This window comes from Emys orbicularis, chromosome 2 (genome assembly GCF_028017835.1).
Source record: "Emys orbicularis isolate rEmyOrb1 chromosome 2, rEmyOrb1.hap1, whole genome shotgun sequence".
NCBI classification, from domain to species: Eukaryota; Metazoa; Chordata; order Testudines; family Emydidae; genus Emys; species Emys orbicularis.
In genome coordinates this window covers 68564088-68585705 of record NC_088684.1, presented here as the reverse complement: position 1 = coordinate 68585705, position 21618 = coordinate 68564088, and the positions used below count along the sequence as shown (strand labels likewise).

Genomic DNA, 21618 nt, shown 5'->3' with positions numbered 1-21618 from the left:
AGCTCACCTGGGAGCCGCCTGAGGAGCTCGGGCAACCCCTGGGCCAGCCGCACCAGCCATTGCTGGGGCAGTCTCGGGCCACTGCCCCCCTCCCCAGCAGCAGCAGCAGGAGTTTGGGTGCGTGTGGGAGGGAGCTCAGGGCTGGGGGTTAGGGCGTGGGAGGGGGTGAGGACTCCGGGAAACGCTTACTTTGGGAGGCTCCCTGGAAGTGGCGACATGTCCCTACCTCAGCTCCTAGCTCTGCACGCTGCCCCCGCCTGCAGGCACCGTCCCTGCAGCTCCCATTGGCCACAGTTGGGGCGGGGAGCTAGGAGCTGAGGGAGCCTGGGGGGGATGTCGCCGCTTCCAGAGAGCCACGTAGGGAGTCTGCCAGCCCCACCAACCCCCACCAGCAGGGGTCCCAGACCACACCCCACCCAGGGCATGCTGCAGCTCCCCCAGGCTGCCCTTGCACCCAAGATTTAGTCAGGGGTATATAGTACAACTCATGGACAGGTCACAGGCCATGAATTTGTGTTTACTGCCCATGACTTTTACTAAAAATACCCATGACTAAAACACAGCCTTACTCATAATACAGTTATAGTTAAACACACTGCGATAGCTTAAATACTGCCATTAGTATTTCCATATTCCATGGAGAGTTAGTTAAGCCAACGTCATAGCCCTTATTTAAAAAAAAAACAAAAAAACAAAAAAAACCACACCTAATGGGAACTAGTGCATTCAGAGAATACAACACAACACTCCTAATTCTTTAGAACCAGCATTCATAGGAACCCAAATCTTGGTGTGGGAGTATTCCACATCCACCTGAACTCAAATGAATGATACCAATTGAATTGCTGAAGCACTTTCCCCTAGAGGAGAAATACACTATGGAAAGTACTTTGATCCTAGTCAACTTCAGTGCTGTGAGAACTGCAAGGAAATACTAATGCAGAGCATTAGTAATACAATACAGATTGATACTTTTGGATGCAGAGTACTTTGTTTCTTTCTGCAGCTTCCAACATCTGTGCAGAGGACAGGAGCTCCCCACAGGTTGACTCATACAGCCAAGTGTCAACACTTAACACATAATGCAACTTTTGTCATCAAAGTTTGAATTAGGCCATTGGATTGCCCCCACATGGCCCACCAGAATACTTAGAGAAATATTTGTGCCAGGATAAATAACTACATTTTAAAACAAAAAAGCCTTGAGGACATTTAGGTTGCAAAGTCAAGTACTCAAAAGTTGTGATGTGCTTAAATGTAGATTGCCCATGCAACCTAAGCCTATGCAGATTTTAGCCCTTTGCATGTATATGTTTAATTACATGATCACATACCATTTCCACAAGACCCTACATCATTCAATACACAAGATTGGTGCTGCTCAGAGAATGAGGCAGTTGTTTAATATCATTCAGTTGATGATCTTACCTTATTTACTGTAGACTAACCAAAGTGTGCAGGCAAATACAGAACACCTCATAGGGCAGGCATATCATCAGAGTGCCTCACAAATGTTAGTGCTCTTATCTCAGTGGAGATGAATTTATCTTCCCCACTTAGGAAAATAAAAAACTGACTCACTGGCAGAGCCATGATTTGAAATCATAACATCGTGATTCAACTCTATATTCATGCCTCCAGATCACGCTGCCTTACTGCCTAGGCACCCACAGCTCCTGTTAGACCTTCAGCTGAAGGTCTGAGTGCTCAGCACTTCTGCCTATTCAGGCCCCAGGTGGCTCAAAAGAGGCGCCCAGAAAAAAAGGAACATGATTAGTGGCACTGGCCCAAAATTTTGTCTTAAAAGACTTCCTCAATAACACACGTGAGCTATAGCAGAAGCAGGGATAACAGGGCTCTCCTATTTGGCATTCACCTGCCTTAAATCACCATCCTTTCATCTTCCTGAAGTCCTCTATTTTGTTCTTTTCACTCCTACCAACTTCTAGAGGAAGGGGGAAAAGGATCCTATAGACATCTTTCACTACACAACCCTGATTCAGTCCCTGAGCACTGTCCATTCTGTGCACTGCAGGAAGGAGGAGTCCTGTGGGGGGAAAAAGTTAGTATGTGTATAATACATAATGATCACAAGCAGGCTAAATTAAGGTTGCACAGGCAACCTGACATTCCCCAACTTCCAAGAGCTTGACTCTGCCACCTAAGCATTCTTTTAACAATGTAGTTTCCTAGGCTGTTTAAAAGGAAATACATAAAGCAGTAAAAACAAAAATAACACCCATCTGCCCGAGATCATGCATCATTGGTAGAGTCTGGACTCTGAACCTTCTGCAGTGTAGTACACTTGAGGTGTGAGACTCACTATATTATGACAGCAGCAAAAGGCAGTTACCATTAGGGGAGGCCTGATGGGGTCATGTACTGAGTTGGGGGGAAAGTACAGCCAAGCCTAGCTCCCCCCCCCAGAAGATAGGGGGCACCTTCCCCACATGGTGCCCCCAAGGAAGGGGTTGTCAGGGGAAGACTGTCTTGCTCTCCCCACCCCCAGAGAGGCTATTGCTACCTGGGGTTCCCTGAGCAGTACATTCTATTGTTGCATTGGGGATGGCTTGGGCACACTCTTAGATAAGAATATTCATGTTCAGTTATTTCAATAGGCTACCAAAGTTTCCTTGAGGAACGCAAACTACAGATGGAAAGTGGCAATTTTCATAAGTTTCTCTCAACCATATCTTAATGGAATTCAATGAGACCAATAAAGGCAGATTTCTGGCCTCAAGACTTTCTCCCCTTACCAAGTTTTAAAGGTCTGCTGCAAACATGGCTCTGAAATACTCAAAGGTCAGAGAACAACTTATAGTTCAGAGTGTTAGGCAACTTAGGTTTCACTACTAGCTCCCCCATAATAATTAATTTTATTGTAGAACTGAGAAGACAGACACTTACTCGGAAACTCCAAGAATACAAGGCTCAGCCTCATCACTTAGTCTTAGTAGTCTGATAGAAAATATGCTGTGACTAGAAGGGAAACAAACAAGTTTTCATTATCAACAATCTGACTTCCAACTAGAATTATGTTCAACTTTACCTAGTATTTTTTTTTAAAACACAAGTTGAGTGGGATTAATATGTACAAGAGAAAATTAATTTTTATTTTGTCTGACACTTAAGGAGAATATTTGTAATGCATTAATTTGAACAGCCAATAAAAGTTGATACAGTATCTGATAATACCATTAAAAAAACAAAAGGTAAAGAGATAAACAAATACAGGTTACTTGAAGTGTGGGAGTTAAGGGTGGAATTTTAATTAGCTGCTTCAGATGGGAAAAAATGGTTTTCATGATTCACACAGGCTGTTTGGCTTAAGCGGCATAAAGAAATCTACTGATCCAGGATTCATTTTTGGATCCCTGAACGCAAGAACTTCAGACAAGAACTAGACCTTCCCCTGTGTTTGGAATACCAACTCCCTGAAAATAGAGGGAGTAGATTTGGAAGGGAGGAGGAGGAGAGGAGGAGGAATCTGTCAGTCTGATCATTCACCCTGGTTTCTAGCATATGCATCATTTAATTATTGTTCAGTTTACCCAATATTCTGTAAGGTTTTCCTGGTGCATTAACAACATTTTAATATCACAAGAAAATCCTAAATCAACTAAATCTCTCTGAAAGAACCAGCCATTAGTGCTCTGACAGTTATACTCTGGCTGTCAGACCAAAGAGGGAAGCAAAATTTCAGAGAGTTAAGAATGTTCTACTCCCAATTTCTCCTGCACAGTCTGAGCATCACAGTTAATCTCTACTAAGTAGTTTGGCAGAAAGGCACTCCAACAGTCAAATCACAATTCCTGAAGGAATTCATTTTGGTGTGTACAGGTCATGAATTACACTCAGAAATTAATTGAAGTCAGTGTATTCTCTGAAACACCAGTGTAACTGTTCCATGCATGAAGTTCTGCTAAGAAAGCCGATACAGTAACTCCTCACTTAACGTTGTAGTTATGTTCCTGAAAAATGCAACTTTAAGTGAAACGATGTTAAATGAATCCAATTTTCCCATAAGATTTCATGTAAATGCGGGGGGTTAGGTTCCAAGGAAATTTTTTGGGGGCAGACAAAAGGCATTATATACTGTACAGTACTGGACTGTGGTGGGGAGGTGCCCCTGGCTTACCCCTGGGGCTCAGGGCTGAGGGTGCAGGGTCTGGGAGGGCACTCAGGGTGGGGGTGCGTGAAGAGGCTCAGGGCTGGGGCAGGCAGGAGGTGCAGAGCACTTACCTGGGGCAGCTCCTGTTTGGTGCAAGGGGTGTGCAGGTGGCTCAGCGCAGCATGGCACCGCCCCCATGGCTGCGATTCTGGGAGGGGGAGGGGAGGCAGCTTCCCCTCTCGCTCGCTCCCTCCCAGAAAGTCCTAAGCTGTTTGGCGGTGCTGTTTGGCGGCGGGGGAAGCGCTGGGAGGGAGGGAGGGAGGGGGAGGGGGAGGAGGTGGAGAAGAGGAACTTGTGCAATGCTTCCTTGTAAAGTCAGCCAAATGACGTTCTAAGGGAGCATTGCACAACTTTAAACGAGTATGTTCCCTAATGGAGCAGTGACGTAACTTCGAAGCAACGTTAAGTGGGAGGACGTTAAGTGAGGAGTTACTGTAGCTTTGTTCTGCATTAGTTTAAGGGGTGTTCAAGTGTAGCCTTCCTCTGTAGGTGGATACAGACTGCCACTGTTCAACAGAAAAGGTCACGATCTCCTGTTGAAGACACACTGAAAAAGCATCCTTGGCCAACAGACAAATGGACATAACGCAGCGGAGGGTAAAAAGAACCCTCCTAAGTTATAAAACTGAGTAACAAGTGGGCATACCTTTTCAATACAAGATCCTCTGCCTTTTTCCCCCTTAACCCATTATCATCTCAGTCTTTTCTGGACTGAATTATAACCAACTAGCTGTTATCCATACAGACTAAATGGAAAGCTGAATTGCAATATCTTAGTCTGGCAAAATGTAGACAGCTGAGTATCAGCATAAAGGTTGTACTGCAGGTTAAAAAAAAAAAAATACTGTTTCTGGCCCTGCACACATATTGAACAAGTGGAATGACAAGGAAATCCTGAGAAACCCCAGCTGCAGACAAGCAGTTGCCCAGTACTATCTTTGAAACCCAAGAGAAAACATCCATTCCAATCCTGTTCCATTTATCCTTTACCAAGATCTGCTGATTTATCTCAATCAACTGTATTGATCTAATTAAATTAACATGGATGCATGATTTGATCTATTTTGCAGTAAACTAGTGAGACCAGTGCCATTTCTGCACCATAACCAGGCTTAAGAGACTGAAGAGGTAATTAAACAAGGACTCCAATTATTGGTACATCTTTTTTGCCATAACCTTCTCAGTTTTCCCTCCCAAAAAGGGATATTAGTGACAGGTTGATACACTGGCAAGAATACAATCAAGCAGAGTCTTCAGCAATCAACTAATAATTGCTCTTTTCAGAAGTGCTTTTGAAGTGGTATAATTTAATTTTTTCAACAAATCTGTAAAGTACAAGGACATATCTATAGTTACAGGCAGCAAACCTTCTACTTGAGTGCTGGTTCATTCTAGTGCAAGCCAAGCTTCGGTTCTTGTTTCCTATTTTTAGTATTTTGCAAGCCTCTTCAGTGCTCTGAACGTTGATCCACTTTAAGTCTGCAGAAAGAGACTTGTTTACAAATACATCAAGTCATTAAATATTTGTACAGGACAACCAACGTCGCACAAGTAATGTTGTTACCTTTTATATAAGAGTTTCCTCCTTGATCCTCACAGATTTTTAGAACTTTGCGTTTTTGATTTTTTGATATAGCCAATACATCCATAAGGTCATACACATACTCATTATAAATTTCACAGAAGGAAACCCACACTGAAGACTGCGTTCTCTGATGCTTAGTCCCATCGGCGTCAAGTAAAACAGAGTCCTTCACTGTTAACCATAAAAAAAAAAAATTGATTACTCAAGCACCTTATCAGCAAGTCTGAAATTGTTCAGTAGCCTCTGAAATTCAAAGGGCAGAAAGTCCCTATTATACATAATTTTGTACACAAATTTTAGCTTTGTTACTTCTCCCAATTTTTTTGCATATACCTAATTAACACAGATGCACGAGCACACGTCAGATTAGTCCCAAATATTTAACATTGCCCATCAAATCATCTGCAACTCAAAAACAGACTCACAAATACTTCCTGGTTTTCCTATTTTCTCCTCTTACGCCAACCACCAATTTGATGTTTCTAGCCACAAGTTCTGACCAAACCTTTCTTTTTGCCTAATAAACTAAGCCACTACTTAAATGTGGCAAAGATATCAAAGAGGATTTTAAATTTCTTGTATCTCTTCTACATTTCACACTTTGAAAGTGAGTTAAATCTCCAAAGCTTAGACTTTTCGAAGAAAATTTTCTACTGGCTGCCAATTACACGATTCTCTGCTTCCACTCCCCTCCATTCTTAAAACGATTCCAGCAGACACCTTCATTTTCACCACATGAATTCAAGTGTATTTTACCTAGCGGGTCAGAAGGCAGACTTGTTGAAGTACAGCTGCTAGAAGACACAGATTCCAAGATACATAATGAATCACTCTGAATTGTACATTTCGAAGTATCTTCCATGTCCTTGAGAAAATAAAAAGTTGTTATAGCCAACTAACAACATATTATAGTTGAAGAAATAGTACAACAGTGACGATGTTACGCTGGGCTTGTCTTCACCTCCAATACTAGTTTTTGAATGAGGTTATTTAATTACAAGCTACAAAAACAATTCAGAAAGATCATAATTGTAGTTTTTGCAACTAAGAAGAAAACTGTAGCCATGAAGCAAAATCAGAGTAGAACTCTTGAGTTAAGCTAAAATTTATATTCAAAGTAATCATTTCTTGGCCCCCTGCTGGCAGCCACTATTTTTACTAGAAGTTTTACATTTGCAACAGCAGCAATCAGCATCAGATTGCCACAGCCTCTTTTCTTAAATATTGTCCCCACCTGCTCCTCCATGCCAATAACTTGATCTTCAGCATCCTGAATGGAGCTCCAGGCATCTCCTTCTCCTCCCACAATTAGATTTCATCCTCCCCCTATTTTGACCCTGCTTCAGTCATCATTCTTCAGTTAATATTTCACACAGATGGGAGTAGACAGGTAAGTATATGTAGACTAATTGCTGTTAAAATATGAAAGCTTCCTCTACATGTTCAAGAGTAAGTAACAGAACAGAACTTCAGATTCTGATTTCTCACATGAAGAGTATAATTTGTCACTATTGGGAAGTCAGAGGTGTTTCATCTAACAAAATGTAAACAGTGAACTCTTTCAATAGTAAACCAGTAAGCAAAGTGAAAATTTACTTGAAAAAAAGTAAAGATGTCCACTTGTTTAAAAAAATGGTTAAGTTACATAAATTCCATTCAGGTAGGTTTTTTAAGTACAAGACTGTAGACACATAGAAGCAATACTCTTCATAATAAAGTAGTTAGAGATGGGATGGTATTGGGCCATTCAGATATACATGTCAACCTATGACTGAACTACAAGGAGTTCTCAAGGAGTTCAGAAAAAAGCTTCACCAATAACAGACTAGATAATCTAGTGGTCCCTTCTGGCCTTTAACTCAATGAACAGGACAAGTCCCTTGAATATACCTGCTTTGAACATAGCAATATTACAAATTTGAGATGTGTTACCAGAACTTGATCAATATCAGTGGTTTTCAAACTGCGGGTCATGACCCAGTACTGGGTCACAGAATGTAAGGCACTGGGTTGCGGCGGCTCTGGTCAGCACCACCGACCGGGCCATTAAAAGTCCGGTCAGCAGTGCTGCCCGGCTAAGGCAGATTAGTCTCTACCTGTTCCGACAACACTGCGCCCCGGAAGTGGCAGCAGCAGGTCCAGCTCCTAGGCGGGGTGGGGGGGGGGGGGAGGAGCGGGGAGCAGCGCGGGGGCCCACGGGGCTCTACACACTGCCCCCGCCCTAAGCACCAGCTCCGCACTCCCATTGGCAGGGAACTGGCCAATGGGACGGTGCCTGCGGGCAAGAGCCGCTCGGAGTCGCTTGCGCACCTCTGTCTAGGAGCCAGACCTGCTACTGGCCGCTTCCGGGGCACAGTGCGGTCTGCAGTGCCAGGACAGGCAGTACAGACACCCTACCAAACCCCAAACAGTTGCACCTGGATCCTCACCCAACTGAGTCCCACTCCCCCAGAATCTGGCCAACCCCTCCCCCGCCCCCCCCCCCGCTGAGCCCCAACTGCCTTCACCTGGACCCCCCTGCAGAGTCCCATTACCACTGCACCCAAAACCCCACAACACGCCCCTGGTGCATCCAGATCCCTGCCGCACCCGGATTCCCCCACTGAGCCGCCCACACCCAGATTGCCCTGCCAGAACTATCTCAACCCACACCTGGATCCCCCCATACTAAGCCCCTCCATACTTGGATCCTGCCTGCCCATACCTGGTGCACCTGGCATGGATGGGGAGGACCCTGGGGTGTTTCTAAGGCAGGCCCGGTCCTTGCACTGTGACAGAATTGGGTGCAGCCTCACCGCTGAGTCCGTGTCCCAGGGGGAAAGGGGGAAAAGCTGCACAGTGATCTCCCACCTCTGTTCAGCCAGTGGCATGTGCTCCCCAGTGCCATACTGGAGCCTCCACATTTAGTTGACAAATAAAATTTGCAGAAGTTTAAAGTGTGTGCAGAATTTTATTTTATTTTTGACAAAAAATGCCCTCAGGAATAAAAATTTGTCTACTAATCCTACCTGGAAAAAGTTCTGATTACCTCAATTTTCAGTAGTACAAAATTCCCTCTAATGATTTAGTACTCCTTTGACACCAGTCTGTCACTGACCTTTTCTCCTCTGTCTTTCACATTTTTTTCATTTGAGGTTCTCTGATCCATATCTAACATTTTATTAAACAAGATTCTGATCCATCAAGCTTAGATTTGCAGGGTTTGAATGAGCTACTAGAATAATTTCTGTTCTCATTTGTTGAGAAATAGGTCTCTGATAGTTAACTGGACTGCTTCAAAAGCAGTCATGGCTATTGGAGACAATGGAAAGGACAGTTGGGAGGGAAGATAACCCACTAAACCACCTCACTAATCTCAGACATCCAGGTATATTTTGGCACAAGACACATTGGGCTGAACATAATAGATTTTTAAAATGGAAGAATGAGTGCACATTTTGGGTTTATCAGACTGATAGTATTCTCAACATATATCAAAGAGGAGCTTAGGGCAAAAGTTCTGAAATGCACCAACTTGTGAGCTTTGACTCCGCACTGAAATTTCATTGGGACTAGGATACTTTTGATTATTTTTTTTTTAAAACCCAGAATACATTTCTATTCTTTATATAAAACCTTAATCATGCTGGAACTGAATCATTTTGGTAGCCTGATTTCAACTTCACATACATTTTGAGAGCAGAGACCAAATCTGTACACTACTTTTTTTTATTCAAGGGATGTTATGTTACAGCCAGACACTCATCTAAGATGAAGGAGATCAGGGTTCTATTGATGTTATCTTGGGAACAATTACACAATAAACTGGAGATGACCCTCAACAGCATAACATTAGCAAGTTTCAAATTAATGTTTGAATATTTTTCACTTCTGTTTCCCCTGTCTGTAGCAAACTTAGTTTCCACAAAGTTCTCATTAAAAAGCTTAACCTATGCTGCACGTATGACCTGCTGCTCTTATTCTTTAAAGTCTTCATATCTTAATTGACACTACAGAGGCTGCACAAACCTGGAAATGGAATTCACTACAGCAGCAGAGCCTTGTAAGAAAGTACTAAACAGCCTTTTTTTTTTTTTTAAATTAAGGGGAAGATTTAGATGTTAGCTTAGGTAACAAGGAAGTATTTGGTTACCGACCTCTTTCAGAGAAGCAAGAGCAGCAGCTTTTATAATTTCCTCTTGTTTAACCTGTGTCACATCTAGCTTCTTTACATCATTGCTTAAGTATGGTTTCAAGTTCATCTTCAGATATTGTCTTCCTCTTATGTGGTGAAAAATCATATCAAGAGAACGAGGCAAAATACCACCATCTTTTGGAGAACCTGTGAAGAAAAGTGTATTATACATAGTTAGTCTCACTAAGGATTTTATGAAAGTTGTAACATTTGCTTTTGTTACCTTGAATAGTGAATGTTTTGCCTGCATTAGTAACCCCATAGGTAAACACCAGTCCATTTGCTCCATCAATGTAAGCTTTTACTATCTCTTTCATTGTGCCTTCAAAGAAGTCACTTTGAGTAGTTTCTGGACCAAAGACCTAACCAAAAGAAGAACAAGAGTTTTCAGACGACATCTGGAGCAGCTGAAAAATGGATTACTAAATGGTCCAAAGAACTTTTGTTTTTACCATTCACTGTTGAGCAATAAGGTAAGTTAGCTGTACAGAGAAAGTTGAACAAACGATACCAGCTTCATTGTCTGGATCCCCTATAACTGATCACAAGTTTCTGTTTGGCTCCAGGTCATGCATGTTTAATTCCAGCTACTGAGATAAATGCAGGCTTGCATTTATTTCTGACCACCATTCAACTGGCAAGAACCAAGAATAGCCTGAGCTCCTCATCCTGGAAGAAGACCTATACTTGTATTGCAGAATAGGAGGGAGCCATATGGAAATATGAATCTACAATTCAAAAATTACTCAGAGAAAGACCAAGTCTTAAATATGAAGCTATTTAACAAGTTATGCAAACCACTTTCTCTTGATACTGGGAGAACAGAAGCTCCTGTAGTCCTTACTGGATTTTGCATTCGTGTGTCAAGTAAAGAAAAGCTAGACTTCAGGTTTGAAAGGGATAAGCCATAAAGCTTCCATACTCTCGAATTGAATATATACCTTTCTAGATGCCAGTTTTAAGTAACACATTCTTACAATACCTATACATCCAATTGTGATCTAGAAGGATAGTGAAACCACAAAAATTTATGTGGTCACACTATTTCCTTGTGCTATGTTGTTTCATATAAAATTGCCTGCAAGAAGCTTTTGTAAACACCATTTAATCAAAGAAAGCAATAGGATTACTGCATAAATTTCCCTCTTTCGTCTAATTAGTATTTGCATGAAAATATAGCCTTCCTAATGAATTAACAGTGAATACGAGTCCTATACATTGTGTTTTGTTTCAAAGGCAGTTGAGAAGATACCACAAGTAATTCAAATTTGAAAGGTCATAGTTAACAAATGATACAAACAGAAACACTTACACTATAACTAAAAATGGAAAAACAAGCCACAACTTTAGTTTCCTATAGGGTAAAACTGCTTTCCTAGTAAAGATCATGGCATGAAAGTTAGCCTACCTTAGTGAAGGTGAACTGGTGTACAGACTGTCCAATCCCCTTTTCACTGTTTTTCATTGTAAAGGATTCTTTGGGTGCCTGTAGAGTTACTGTTTCTGGATTTTCAATAATTACACAGTCCTAGAGCACAGACATAGAAGTTCTTCTTTCTAAAATAGCTTTCCAGAAGTGCACACCTTTGTCTACCAGAGCTTTAACATTGTAAAAAATAGGTTTTAAAATATTTAAGAGGTGCATTACAACTTTAAAGGGACACTTATATAAGATTTGAACCAAAACATGGGCTTTGTAAAAGGTAAGCTTTTACAATACCCAAGACCATTAAAAATGTTGCCAGGATCCCCTCCACCCACTCCTATTTGCAACACACACTCCAAACACCTGTAGAGTTTGCAACCCAAGCTCTGCAGTATTGTACTCATGCAAGAGAACCTGCAAACAAGATGGATTAGAAACTGACTAGTTTTCTCCATATTTTGTTTCTGGACAAAATGTAAACTATGAACTGCCTAAATAGAGTGCAAACTGGATTTGAAGAGTTTCAGTTTGAATGATGTATGGTGTTATTTATAACCTAGGAAAGGAAACTTGTAGAGTTTACATGATTTAACTTCTGCCTCTTAAGTATTATAAGACCATAACATAATCCATTTGATAACAGTGGTAGTTAGAGCTGGGCAAAATTATTTTTCAATTAACTGGCAGTTCTGAAAGATTAGGTTCAACCCAAATTGAAAGCAATTTTAATTCTTGGTAAACTGAAGTCAATAAAAAAATCATTTCAGGCTGAATGAATGTTTTGTTCAACCTAACTTAACTTACTTTAAAAGATTAAATGAAGGACCGGATTCACAGGAGGTAATGGGTAGTGCTCATATACCCAGTAGCCTAGTGGTTACAGCACGCAGCTAGGATGTGGGAGTCCCAAATTCAAATCCCTAATCTGGAGCAGGGACTTGAAGTCAATCTCCCCGCTGAGGGCCCTAACCAGAAGGCTATGGGCTATTTTGGTTTGGCTCTTAATCTCTCCTGTTGAAGCTGTTCCACTTTGTATAAATAATTCAATATTCATTGGAGCAGGAACTTGAACATGGATCTCCCACCTCCCAGGGAAGTGCCCTAACCACTGGTACAAAGGGGGGGGGGCTAAGTAACCATATGCATCTAGACCAGAACATCTTTTGGGGGGTCCAAAACTATTTGACAAGTTTGTCAAAATAGTTTCAATCAACCCAAAACTGCATTTTTTGGCAAACAAAATATTTGTATGGAGAATTTCACCCAGTTCAAGTGGCAAGAGAACATGACTTTGTGACTGATGTAGCAGAAGTAATTACCTTGCACGACACACAACCCATGGAATATTACCATCTATTGCAGGGGTCGGCAACCTCTGGCACACGGCTCGCCAGGGTAAGCACCCTGGCGGGCCGGGGCAGTTTGTTTACCTGCCGCGTCGGCAGGTTCGGCCGATCGCGGCTCCCACTGGCCGCGGTTCGTCGCCCCAGGCCAATGAGGGCTGCGGGAAGCGGCGCAGGATGTGCTGGCCGCGGCTTCCCGCCGCCCCCATTAGCCTGGGACAGCGAACCGCGGCCAGTGGGAGCCGCGATCGGCCAAACCTGCCGATGCGGCAGGTAAACAAACTGCCCCGGCCCGCCAGGGTGCTTACCCTGGCGAGCCGCGTGCCAGAGGTTGCCAACCCCTGATCTATTGTTTTCCTATTACCTGGACAAGTTTTACCGGTGCATAGCAGATATTTATTTTCTCTGTGTTCAGCCTTTAAGTTACCTGTCACATATTTTACTTTAACTGAAAAAAACTCAGGGATTAAGGGTCAGACTTCATACAGCAGCCACATTCAGAACAGTTTATTGGACAAAATTTAATATGCTGATCTTGCTCTGGTTTGGCTTTCCACATTTACCAAAACTGTAATGTAGGAATCAGTGAGACCGTAAAGACTGCTGATATAAGTAGCATATTTCTAGGAGATGGAATTAGCACTTTTCCTCACCATTAAAGTTAAGAATGTCTCAGAAGTGACATCTATTGGTTACAGAATTTAGAAACTGAAAACTTACAGAAGCTTTTTCTATTTTAGAATTCTTGAGATGAAACGCAAGTGTTTTCCATGGAGGACAAAAAAATAAGTCATTAATAGACAACAACTAACCTGAGATTCATTGCTTTCAAGCTCTGCTTTAGAGAAGGGTCTGACTCTCAAGTAGACTTTCAAAGGTTGATATATCTGCTCATTTGAAAAAATATATATATAGTTACATCTATAGGCCAAAGACTCAGGATTCCAGAGTTTTTGTTTGTACCTGCTTACATCTCTGATGTTTTTCCCACCCCCCACCATTCCATCTCATGCCACCCACATTACTGTGACTTTTGTACTAATATCCTTCCATTCATCTTCATGTCTTCTCCAAGCTGTCCCTTACACCTAGAATGCCTACTGTGCTAAAACTATCCACCCCTTTTCATTCAAATTCTTTAAAATGTTTATTTCACACAGCCAGCCCAATGTTAATCCATCAACAGCACTTTATTTATTTTACACAAAAAACTGCACTGCTTCCACCTTCTGGTCACTCTGCACATTGTATCTAAGTTGTGTTGCTCGTATAATAAATGGAAAGTTTGTACTCTAGTTTTATATAGTGCAAGGCACACTACTGGGGCTCAGTAAACAAAAAACATCTTGCCCCTATCGCCGAGCCACAAACCCTTTACCATCCCTTCAGAAACGGTCATGGAGGAAGCCTTCTTGGCTGCTGGGAAATCAGGGATGTTCCCTAGCTGCTGCTATCTCCCCTCTTAGCTACTAAAAGGAAAAAAATAACCCAACTGGGTCTCCCCACTGTTCTGTATTAGACAGAGGGATCCCTATGAGCCTTCCGTTCCTACCCAGCTATGTGAACAGAAGAGGTACACTAGAGTTTTCCCAACTGCTGACCTGTCCATTTAGCACCTTTCGTTACCACAACTCTTCAGACTACTCCTTTCATCATCACTCTGCCAAAAAAGGTAGAATGGATGGAGTGCTGACCAAAAGGTACCGAAGCAGTAGACCTGCTGCTGTAGGATAGCATGACCAGTAGAAACAAACTCCAAGGCCAGATCTTGGCATAATGCAATAGTTATATAACAATGTTAAAAGGCTTGCAGGTCAAGTGCAAGAGTGTACAACAGTTTGGGGCTCATGGTAAGAGTGAGATAGTAATAAGAACAGTGGTTTGAACTGGGCATACTCCAGATGGGTGTTGTGCAAACTTCCACGTGTACATCTGCACTACACTGCAATCCTTTAGCTCCTCAAATGCTTGTTGTTGACAAATGTTGTAAGTACCGTTTAAAATGTTAATTTGCTGCAGGACATGATCTGTTTCTAAGTAAAGGGAAAAGGAAACAGACTTGGAAAAAGGGAGGGAGTTCAAATACAGAGATAAACTTGTTATTGAGTTGTTGCTACTTAAATGCAAAGGCATCATTAGAAAAAATGATTACAAACACACCTCCACCTCCTGCTGCTGTTCATCAGCATTAGGTATCACTGACAACTCCATGGGCGAGGTTTTACCCATTAAGTCCTCATAACAGGTGAAGTCCAACACATCACATACTGCTGAGGATGCATAGCTTCCCACCTCATAGTCCATTCTTATCCTGTTCACACTGAGAGGAATAAGAAATAAACACACATGTTCTCACATGCAAATGGTGGAGAGTATGCAAGAAACAAGTATGGCTTTTAATATACACACACACACACCTCCTGAAAAGGAGGGGGGGGGGGGAAGGAAGGAGATCTAAAGACATGACCCCCAGAAAACTTGTAGTTATTTACCCTTTAAAAATGCTCTGCAATATAAGAACCACATTTTTAAAACTGCAGATAGCATGAAAAGAGTCTGCAGGGAATCCAAAACATTTACTATCTACAATACCAGACCAGCGACATGGGCAGTCCTGTAAATCGGTACATCTGAAGGTGATCGTTAGCACTTCTATTATTCCCTTTCCTTCGCAGCTGTCAAAAGGAGTTCCCAAAATGTTGTGACTCACAAGGCGAGGGTGCTCAGCACCCTAACAAGATCAAACTCACAGTGAGCTCAACTCTGCCCCCCTCCTACCCCTATGCAGGGCTCCCGCTGACTGCAGCTGCAGCACAGGGGACACTAGGATGCCAGGGGCAGAGTTTAGCCCTAATGAACAGAGGCATAAATCTCTTTGGTTCGCCAGTGGGGACAGAGCGGGCTCCAGAGGCAATGCCTTCCCCAAGGGCCCAGTGAATCAGTGGCAGAGCCAGGAACTGCACCCAGAGCTGCCTGTGGCAGAGGGAGAGCAGCTGGCCACCGAGTCCAGGTGAGAGGAGGGAGCGGCCCACGGCCAGGGTTTGCCTCATCACAGGCATAGGCTGGAGGCGCGCGAGGAGCTACTAGCTTCTCCCTCAGCCGCCCCGGGAGAGCGGCGGGGCTGCCGGCTGGGGGCTCAGAGACGCGGGACACCAGCAGCCACGGACCGCGGCCGCTCCGGAGCCCGGCTCCCTGCGCGAGGGAGATGGAGGTGCGCCGGCTCTCAGAGTGGGGGGGTGGTTCCAACCCCTCCCACACGCCACCTGGGGAGGGGCAGATTACGCCGGCCGAGCGTCGCGTGCAGCTCGCAGGCTTTCCAGCCTCACCTCACGCGCTCTAATCACCGCTGCCTGCGCCTACCCCCACCCACCGCCTTTTTTAGCGCGCGCGGGCCGGCAAGGCGCTAGCACCGCCGCCCCTGATTGGCCGCGGGCCCGGCCCGGCGCGCAATAGGAGGTGCGTGCGGGGGGGGGAGTCCCGCCAATGCTGCCGAGTGCCGCTCGAGGGGTGGCTCGTCTTACACCTGCCAGCGATAAGCCCGTTGTGACGGTTGGGGACTGGGGTGGCTCTAAGCACCTGGACGCCCGCGGACTGGGCTTCCAGTTACCGGTTCCTCTTTCCAGGGCTGACGGGGGGAGGGAACAATTGTACCGGCCCGAGCTCGGGGGGAACGTCTGTAACGGGGGGGCTTTAGGGACCCGCCGCTAAGGTCCCTCCAGGGCCTGCCTGGTACCGATGGATCCGCTGTTCGGACAGGCCTGGAGGCTGAGCCCCCCGTTCACATGGGTACAGCATGGGCGGCGGCAGCACCCGGCCGTTTCCCCAGCCATGGAGCCCCCCCCCCCCCCCCCGGGCACCGCTTCTGGCCTGGAATATCATTAATCTCCACCCCGCCGCGGCAGGCTCGCTCGTGGGGCTACCAGCAAGGGACCAGTGACTTGAATGGAGACCGCCCCGCAGCTCACACATGAGATATCATCAAACGCTCCTGCGAAGCGACAGCCAGGCAATGCCAAAGCGGGCTGGAGTTCAGTCGCTCCCCGACCCACGTGGCGACCAGGCTGGATGTCCAGCAGAGGGCACTGGCGCACAAGCCAACCCTTCGTAAAGGAAACGTGAGGTTGAGAAGCCCTAACACTGGAGCTTCCCAGCCATTGTTTTCAAACAGTCTGGTTAAGCCTGCATTTTTATGAGATCGTCTAAAGCTAGTGGCAGCAATATTGTGGTTGCAGGAAGGATAGGGGAAGTAATTGTTAAAATGCAGGACTATAGATTGAGATTACCACTCTTTGTTCCTGGGTCTGTTATTGACTCTGAGGCCTGGTTTACAGGTTGATGTAAGGCAGCTTACCTTGACCTAAGCATCTACACTACAGTGTTCTTCCTGCCAATTTAACTCCCCCGCTATGCCAACCCACTGCTCCGAGAGGCTTAGGTAAGTGTAGTTAGGTCAATGCAGTGTCCGTGTAGACATTGCGTTGCTTACGTTGCCCGTTGCTGCCTTTGACAGCCTGAGCCCCACCACCCGGGGCTGACAGCTTGGTTTGTCAAGCCAAGTGTGACAGGGCTCCAGCTGTCAGTCCCGGGTGGTGAGGCTCTGACTGTCAGTGCCCCATAATGCCCCACTTAAGTTGGTGCAAGCGCTCCTGATGAGGCTGTGCACTGCTGACAGGAGCATAGTATGGACATAAAGAGCTGCTTTAATTACTGCAGTGGCTGTAGGTCAACCTAACTTTAGTTGATTTAATTTTGTAATGTAGACGTGCCCTGACCCACACTGAAAGCACTGTTATGTAGGAAGCAGAGCCCCGGAGCAAGCAGGTAACTTTAATTTCAATACTGTTTGACATTTTCATCGGTGATCTGGCAGTAAATATAATATGGCTGATAGAATTTGCAAATGACAGATTGGTAGAGTGGTAAATGATGACAGGGTAGCCATACAGGTCATTCTGGATTACTTGGTAAGCTAGGCCCATTCAAACAAAATGTGTTTTAACACAGCCATATGCAGTTATATATCTGCAAGGAATGTAGGCCATACCTACAGAATGGGGGATTGTATCCTAGAAATCAGTGACTCTGAAAAGGATTTAAAAATCACAGTGGAAAAGCACCTCAACATGAGCTCTCCCTGTGATGCTGTGGCACAAAAAGGACTAATGCAATGCTTGGCTGTATAAACAAGTGAGGAGGAGCACCAGAGGTGATTTTACTTCTATATATAGCACTGGGGAGACCCATACTGCATATAATTCTAGTGTCCATTTAAAAAAGAAAAAAGTAAAACAAGCTGCATAAAAGGCACAAAAAGTATTTGAGGACAGAGTGCCTTACTGTGAGATTTAAAAAGCTCAACCTGTTTAGCTTATTAAAAAAACCTGAGAGAGGACTTGAGTGTACCATGTAAGTACTTTCAGGGGGGGGAAATACCAGGCAATAAAGGGCTCTTTAATCTAGCAGAAAAAAGTGTAACAAGAACCAATGGCAGGAAGCTGAAACCAGACAAATTCAAATTAGAAATTAAGCACAAAATTTTAACAGTAAAGAAAATATTTGAACAATTAAGGTAAGTGGTGGATTTTTCCATCTCTTGATGGCTTCCTATCAAGCCTGGATACCTTTTTGGAAGATCTAACCAAACAATAGTTAGTGGGCTCAATACAAGGCTGCGGAAAGGGATCTGGAGGTCATAGTGGATCACACGCTAAATATGAGCCAACAGTGTAACGCTGTTGCAAAAAAAGCAAACATCGATCTGGGATGTATTAGCAGGAGTATTGTAAGCAAGACATGAGAAGTAATTCTTCTGCTCTACTCTGTGCTGATCAGGCCTCAACTGGAGTATTCTGTCCAGTTGTGGGTGCCACATTTCAGGAAAGATGTGGACAATTAGAGAAAGTCTAGAGAAGAGCAACAAAAATGATTAAAGGTCTAGAAAACATGACCTATGAGGGAAGATTGAAAAAATTGGGTTTGTTTAGTCTGGAGAAGAGAAAACAGAGGGGACAGAAGTTTTCAAGTATATAAAAGGTTGTTACAAGGTAGAGGGAGAAAACATTTTGTTCTCAACCTCTGAGGATAGAACAAGAAGCAATGGGCTTAAATTGCAGCAAGGGAGGACATTAGGAAAAACTTCCTGTCAGAGTGGTTAAGCACTGGAATAAATTGCCAAGGGAGGTTGTGGAATCTCCCTCATTGGGGATTTTTAAGAGCAGGTTGGACAAACATGTGCCAGGGATGGTCTAGATAATACTTAGTCCTGCCTCAAGTGCAGGGGACTGGACTAGATGACCTCTCAAGGTCCCTTCCAGTTCCACAGTTCTGTAACTGAGTGAAATTTAATGACTTGTGATATAAGAGTACAACTGAATCATCTAGCAGTCCTCTGTGGCCTTAAACTCTGTCAACTTATCTAGGTTTCAGTTTATCCTTCTGTAAAATGTGTTTATTAAGACTTGTATTTCAGAGGAGATTCTCATAGCAAAACCATTGGTTTTTGGTAAAATGTTTTGAAAACCTCCGATAAAAGGTGCTTTTATAAAAGTGCAAAGAATCATTAAAAAGTCATTCACCAGCCCATCTAGAAATGTTTTACAACATAAATTGGATGGTCTAACATCTTGCAGCTTGATTTGGGCTTTTATAAAATACTGGAGTATATGTAATGAGTAGCTGTTTCCACAACCACTTAGTTTAGGAATAGATGAGAATACTGCGAGGTAGACACAGAAACCTGTAACTTGGTGTTATTTAGGAGAATCATTGTAGATGATTGAGTAAGCTGTAAGGGATAAAGTACTTCTGAATATATACTGATTGGCATAATTGGATTCTGCAGAATTTTAAATTTTTGCTTAGAGGACAACATATAATGAACTACAGCAACAGCTCATTTAGGCCTGGTCTACACTAGGAGGTTATGTCGAATTTAGCAGGGTTAAATCGAATTAACCCTGCACCCGTCCACACAACGAAGCTATTTAGTTCGACATAGAGGTCTCTTTAAATCGATTTCTGTACTCCTCCCTGATGAGGGGAGTAGCGCTAAATTCGACATGGCCATGTCGAATTAGGGTAGGTGTGGATGGAATTCGACACTAATAGCTCCGGGAGCTATCCCACAGTGCACCACTCTGTTGACGCTCTGGACAGCAGTCCGAGCTCGGATGCTCTGACCAGCCACACAGGAGAAGCCCCGGGAAAATTTGAATTCCTTTTCCTGTCTGGCCAGTTTGAATCTCATTTCCTGTTTGGACATCGTGGCGAGCTCAGCAGCACTGGCAACGATGCAGAGCTCTCCAGCAGAGGTGACCATGCAATCGCAGAATAGAAAGAGGGCCCCAGCATGGACTGATCGGGAAGTATTGGATATGATCTCTGGGTGGGGCAATGAGTCCGTGCTTTCGGAGCTGCGATCGAAAAAACGGAATGCGAAGATCTACGAGAAGATCTCCAAAGCCATAACGGAGAGAGGATACAGCCGGGATGCAACGCAGTGCCGCGTGAAAATCAAGGACCTGAGACAAGGCTACCAGAAGACCAAAGCGGCAAATGGACGCTCCGGATCCCAGCCCCAGATATGCCGTTTCTACGAGGCACTGCATTCCATTCTAGGTGCGGCCGCCACCACTACCCCGCTACTGACCGTGGACTCTGATGATGGGGTATTGTCGACGGCCGCTTCCTCGGAGATGTTCGCGGACGGGGAAGATGAGGAAGGAGATGAGGACGATGAGGCAGTCGACAGCGCATACAACGCTGATTTCCCCGACAGCCAGGATCTCTTCATCACCCTCACGGAGATCCATTACCAACCCTCCCAAGGCGTTAACCCTGACCCTGAATCGGGAAGGATCAGTTGGTAAGTGTTTTAAACATGTAAACATTTATTTTGATCAGAACAGGAATGGAATATTAACAATGGGTTTTTCATGATTACTTTGCCCTAGGCGCTTTACTTTTTAGTCCTTGCCAGTGCAACTACTGCAAAAGTATCTCAAAATGTCCGGTTTTGCATGATTACTTTGCCCTAGGCGCTCTACTTTTTAGTCCTTGCCAGTGCAGCTACTGGAAAATTGTGTCAATATGTCCGGGGATAGAGCTGAAATCCTCCTGGGACATCTCCACGAAGCTCTCCTGGAGGTAATTTGAAAGCCTTTGCATTAGGTTCCAGGGGAGAGCGTCCTTATTGCGTGCTCCATGGTAGGAAACTTTTCCGCGCCAGGCTAGCAGCAAGTACTCCGGGATCAGTGCCTCGCACAGCATGGCTGCATACGGCCCTGGTGTTTGCTTGCATTCACGCAGCATGCGGTCTTTCTCTGTGTCCGAGATCCTCATCAGAGTGATATCACTCATGGTGACCTGCTTTAAATTAGGGGAATGTTAGTACTGGGACTGATTGCCTGTTCCTTTACATAAGTGTGAACGGCGGTTTACAGCCACACGGTGGAGGCGGGACAGGGGCAGCATACAGGGATCTTTCCCGGGGACAGCCGCGAGGGGGGTGGGACAGGGGCAGAGTTCATGCTGGCCGGATTGCCGGCAGCAGGAACTGGCCAACGCTAGTGGCATTGGTTTGAATGAGAAAGGAGGGCACGGCTATAAATTAAGCTTTCAGCAGCCAAAAGTCTACGGCTTACCACGTCCGCCTGCTACCCGAATTCCGCTGTCCTGCCCCGCTTCTGTGATCTGTACTCCAAGACCCCAGGCACTGAATGGGAAGGCCGGAAATTCGACCTTGTCCTGAGTGCGCATGTGATAGGTGCTGTGCATGGTCTTGTTCACAGAGAAAGACTATGTTCATTGCTCACAAAAATGTATCTTTGTGAGGAATTCACTCCCTTTTTCCCATCCCACAGCTGCGAGTGTCTCCCGACCTACCCCGGCATCCCCCTCCCAGAGGCTGGCGCAGATTAG

General features: G+C 44.5%; 1 protein-coding gene across 1 annotated transcript in view; it reads right to left on the bottom strand.

Annotated features, from left to right (window-relative positions):
• Positions 1-15003, bottom strand: part of LOC135874723 (kinesin-like protein KIF20A) — a 35242-nt gene extending 20239 nt beyond the window's left edge. Inside the window, exons 1-9 of the mRNA XM_065399634.1 lie at positions 14860-15003; positions 13512-13586; positions 11339-11458; positions 10154-10292; positions 9893-10077; positions 6513-6621; positions 5736-5927; positions 5539-5650; positions 2908-2979 (exon numbers count right to left, since the gene is read on the bottom strand). Of these exons, the coding sequence (XP_065255706.1) occupies positions 2908-2979; positions 5539-5650; positions 5736-5927; positions 6513-6621; positions 9893-10077; positions 10154-10292; positions 11339-11458; positions 13512-13586; positions 14860-15003 (1148 nt within the window). The remainder of the gene's footprint in view (positions 1-2907; positions 2980-5538; positions 5651-5735; positions 5928-6512; positions 6622-9892; positions 10078-10153; positions 10293-11338; positions 11459-13511; positions 13587-14859) is intronic.
• Positions 15004-21618: the final 6615 nt, after the last annotated feature.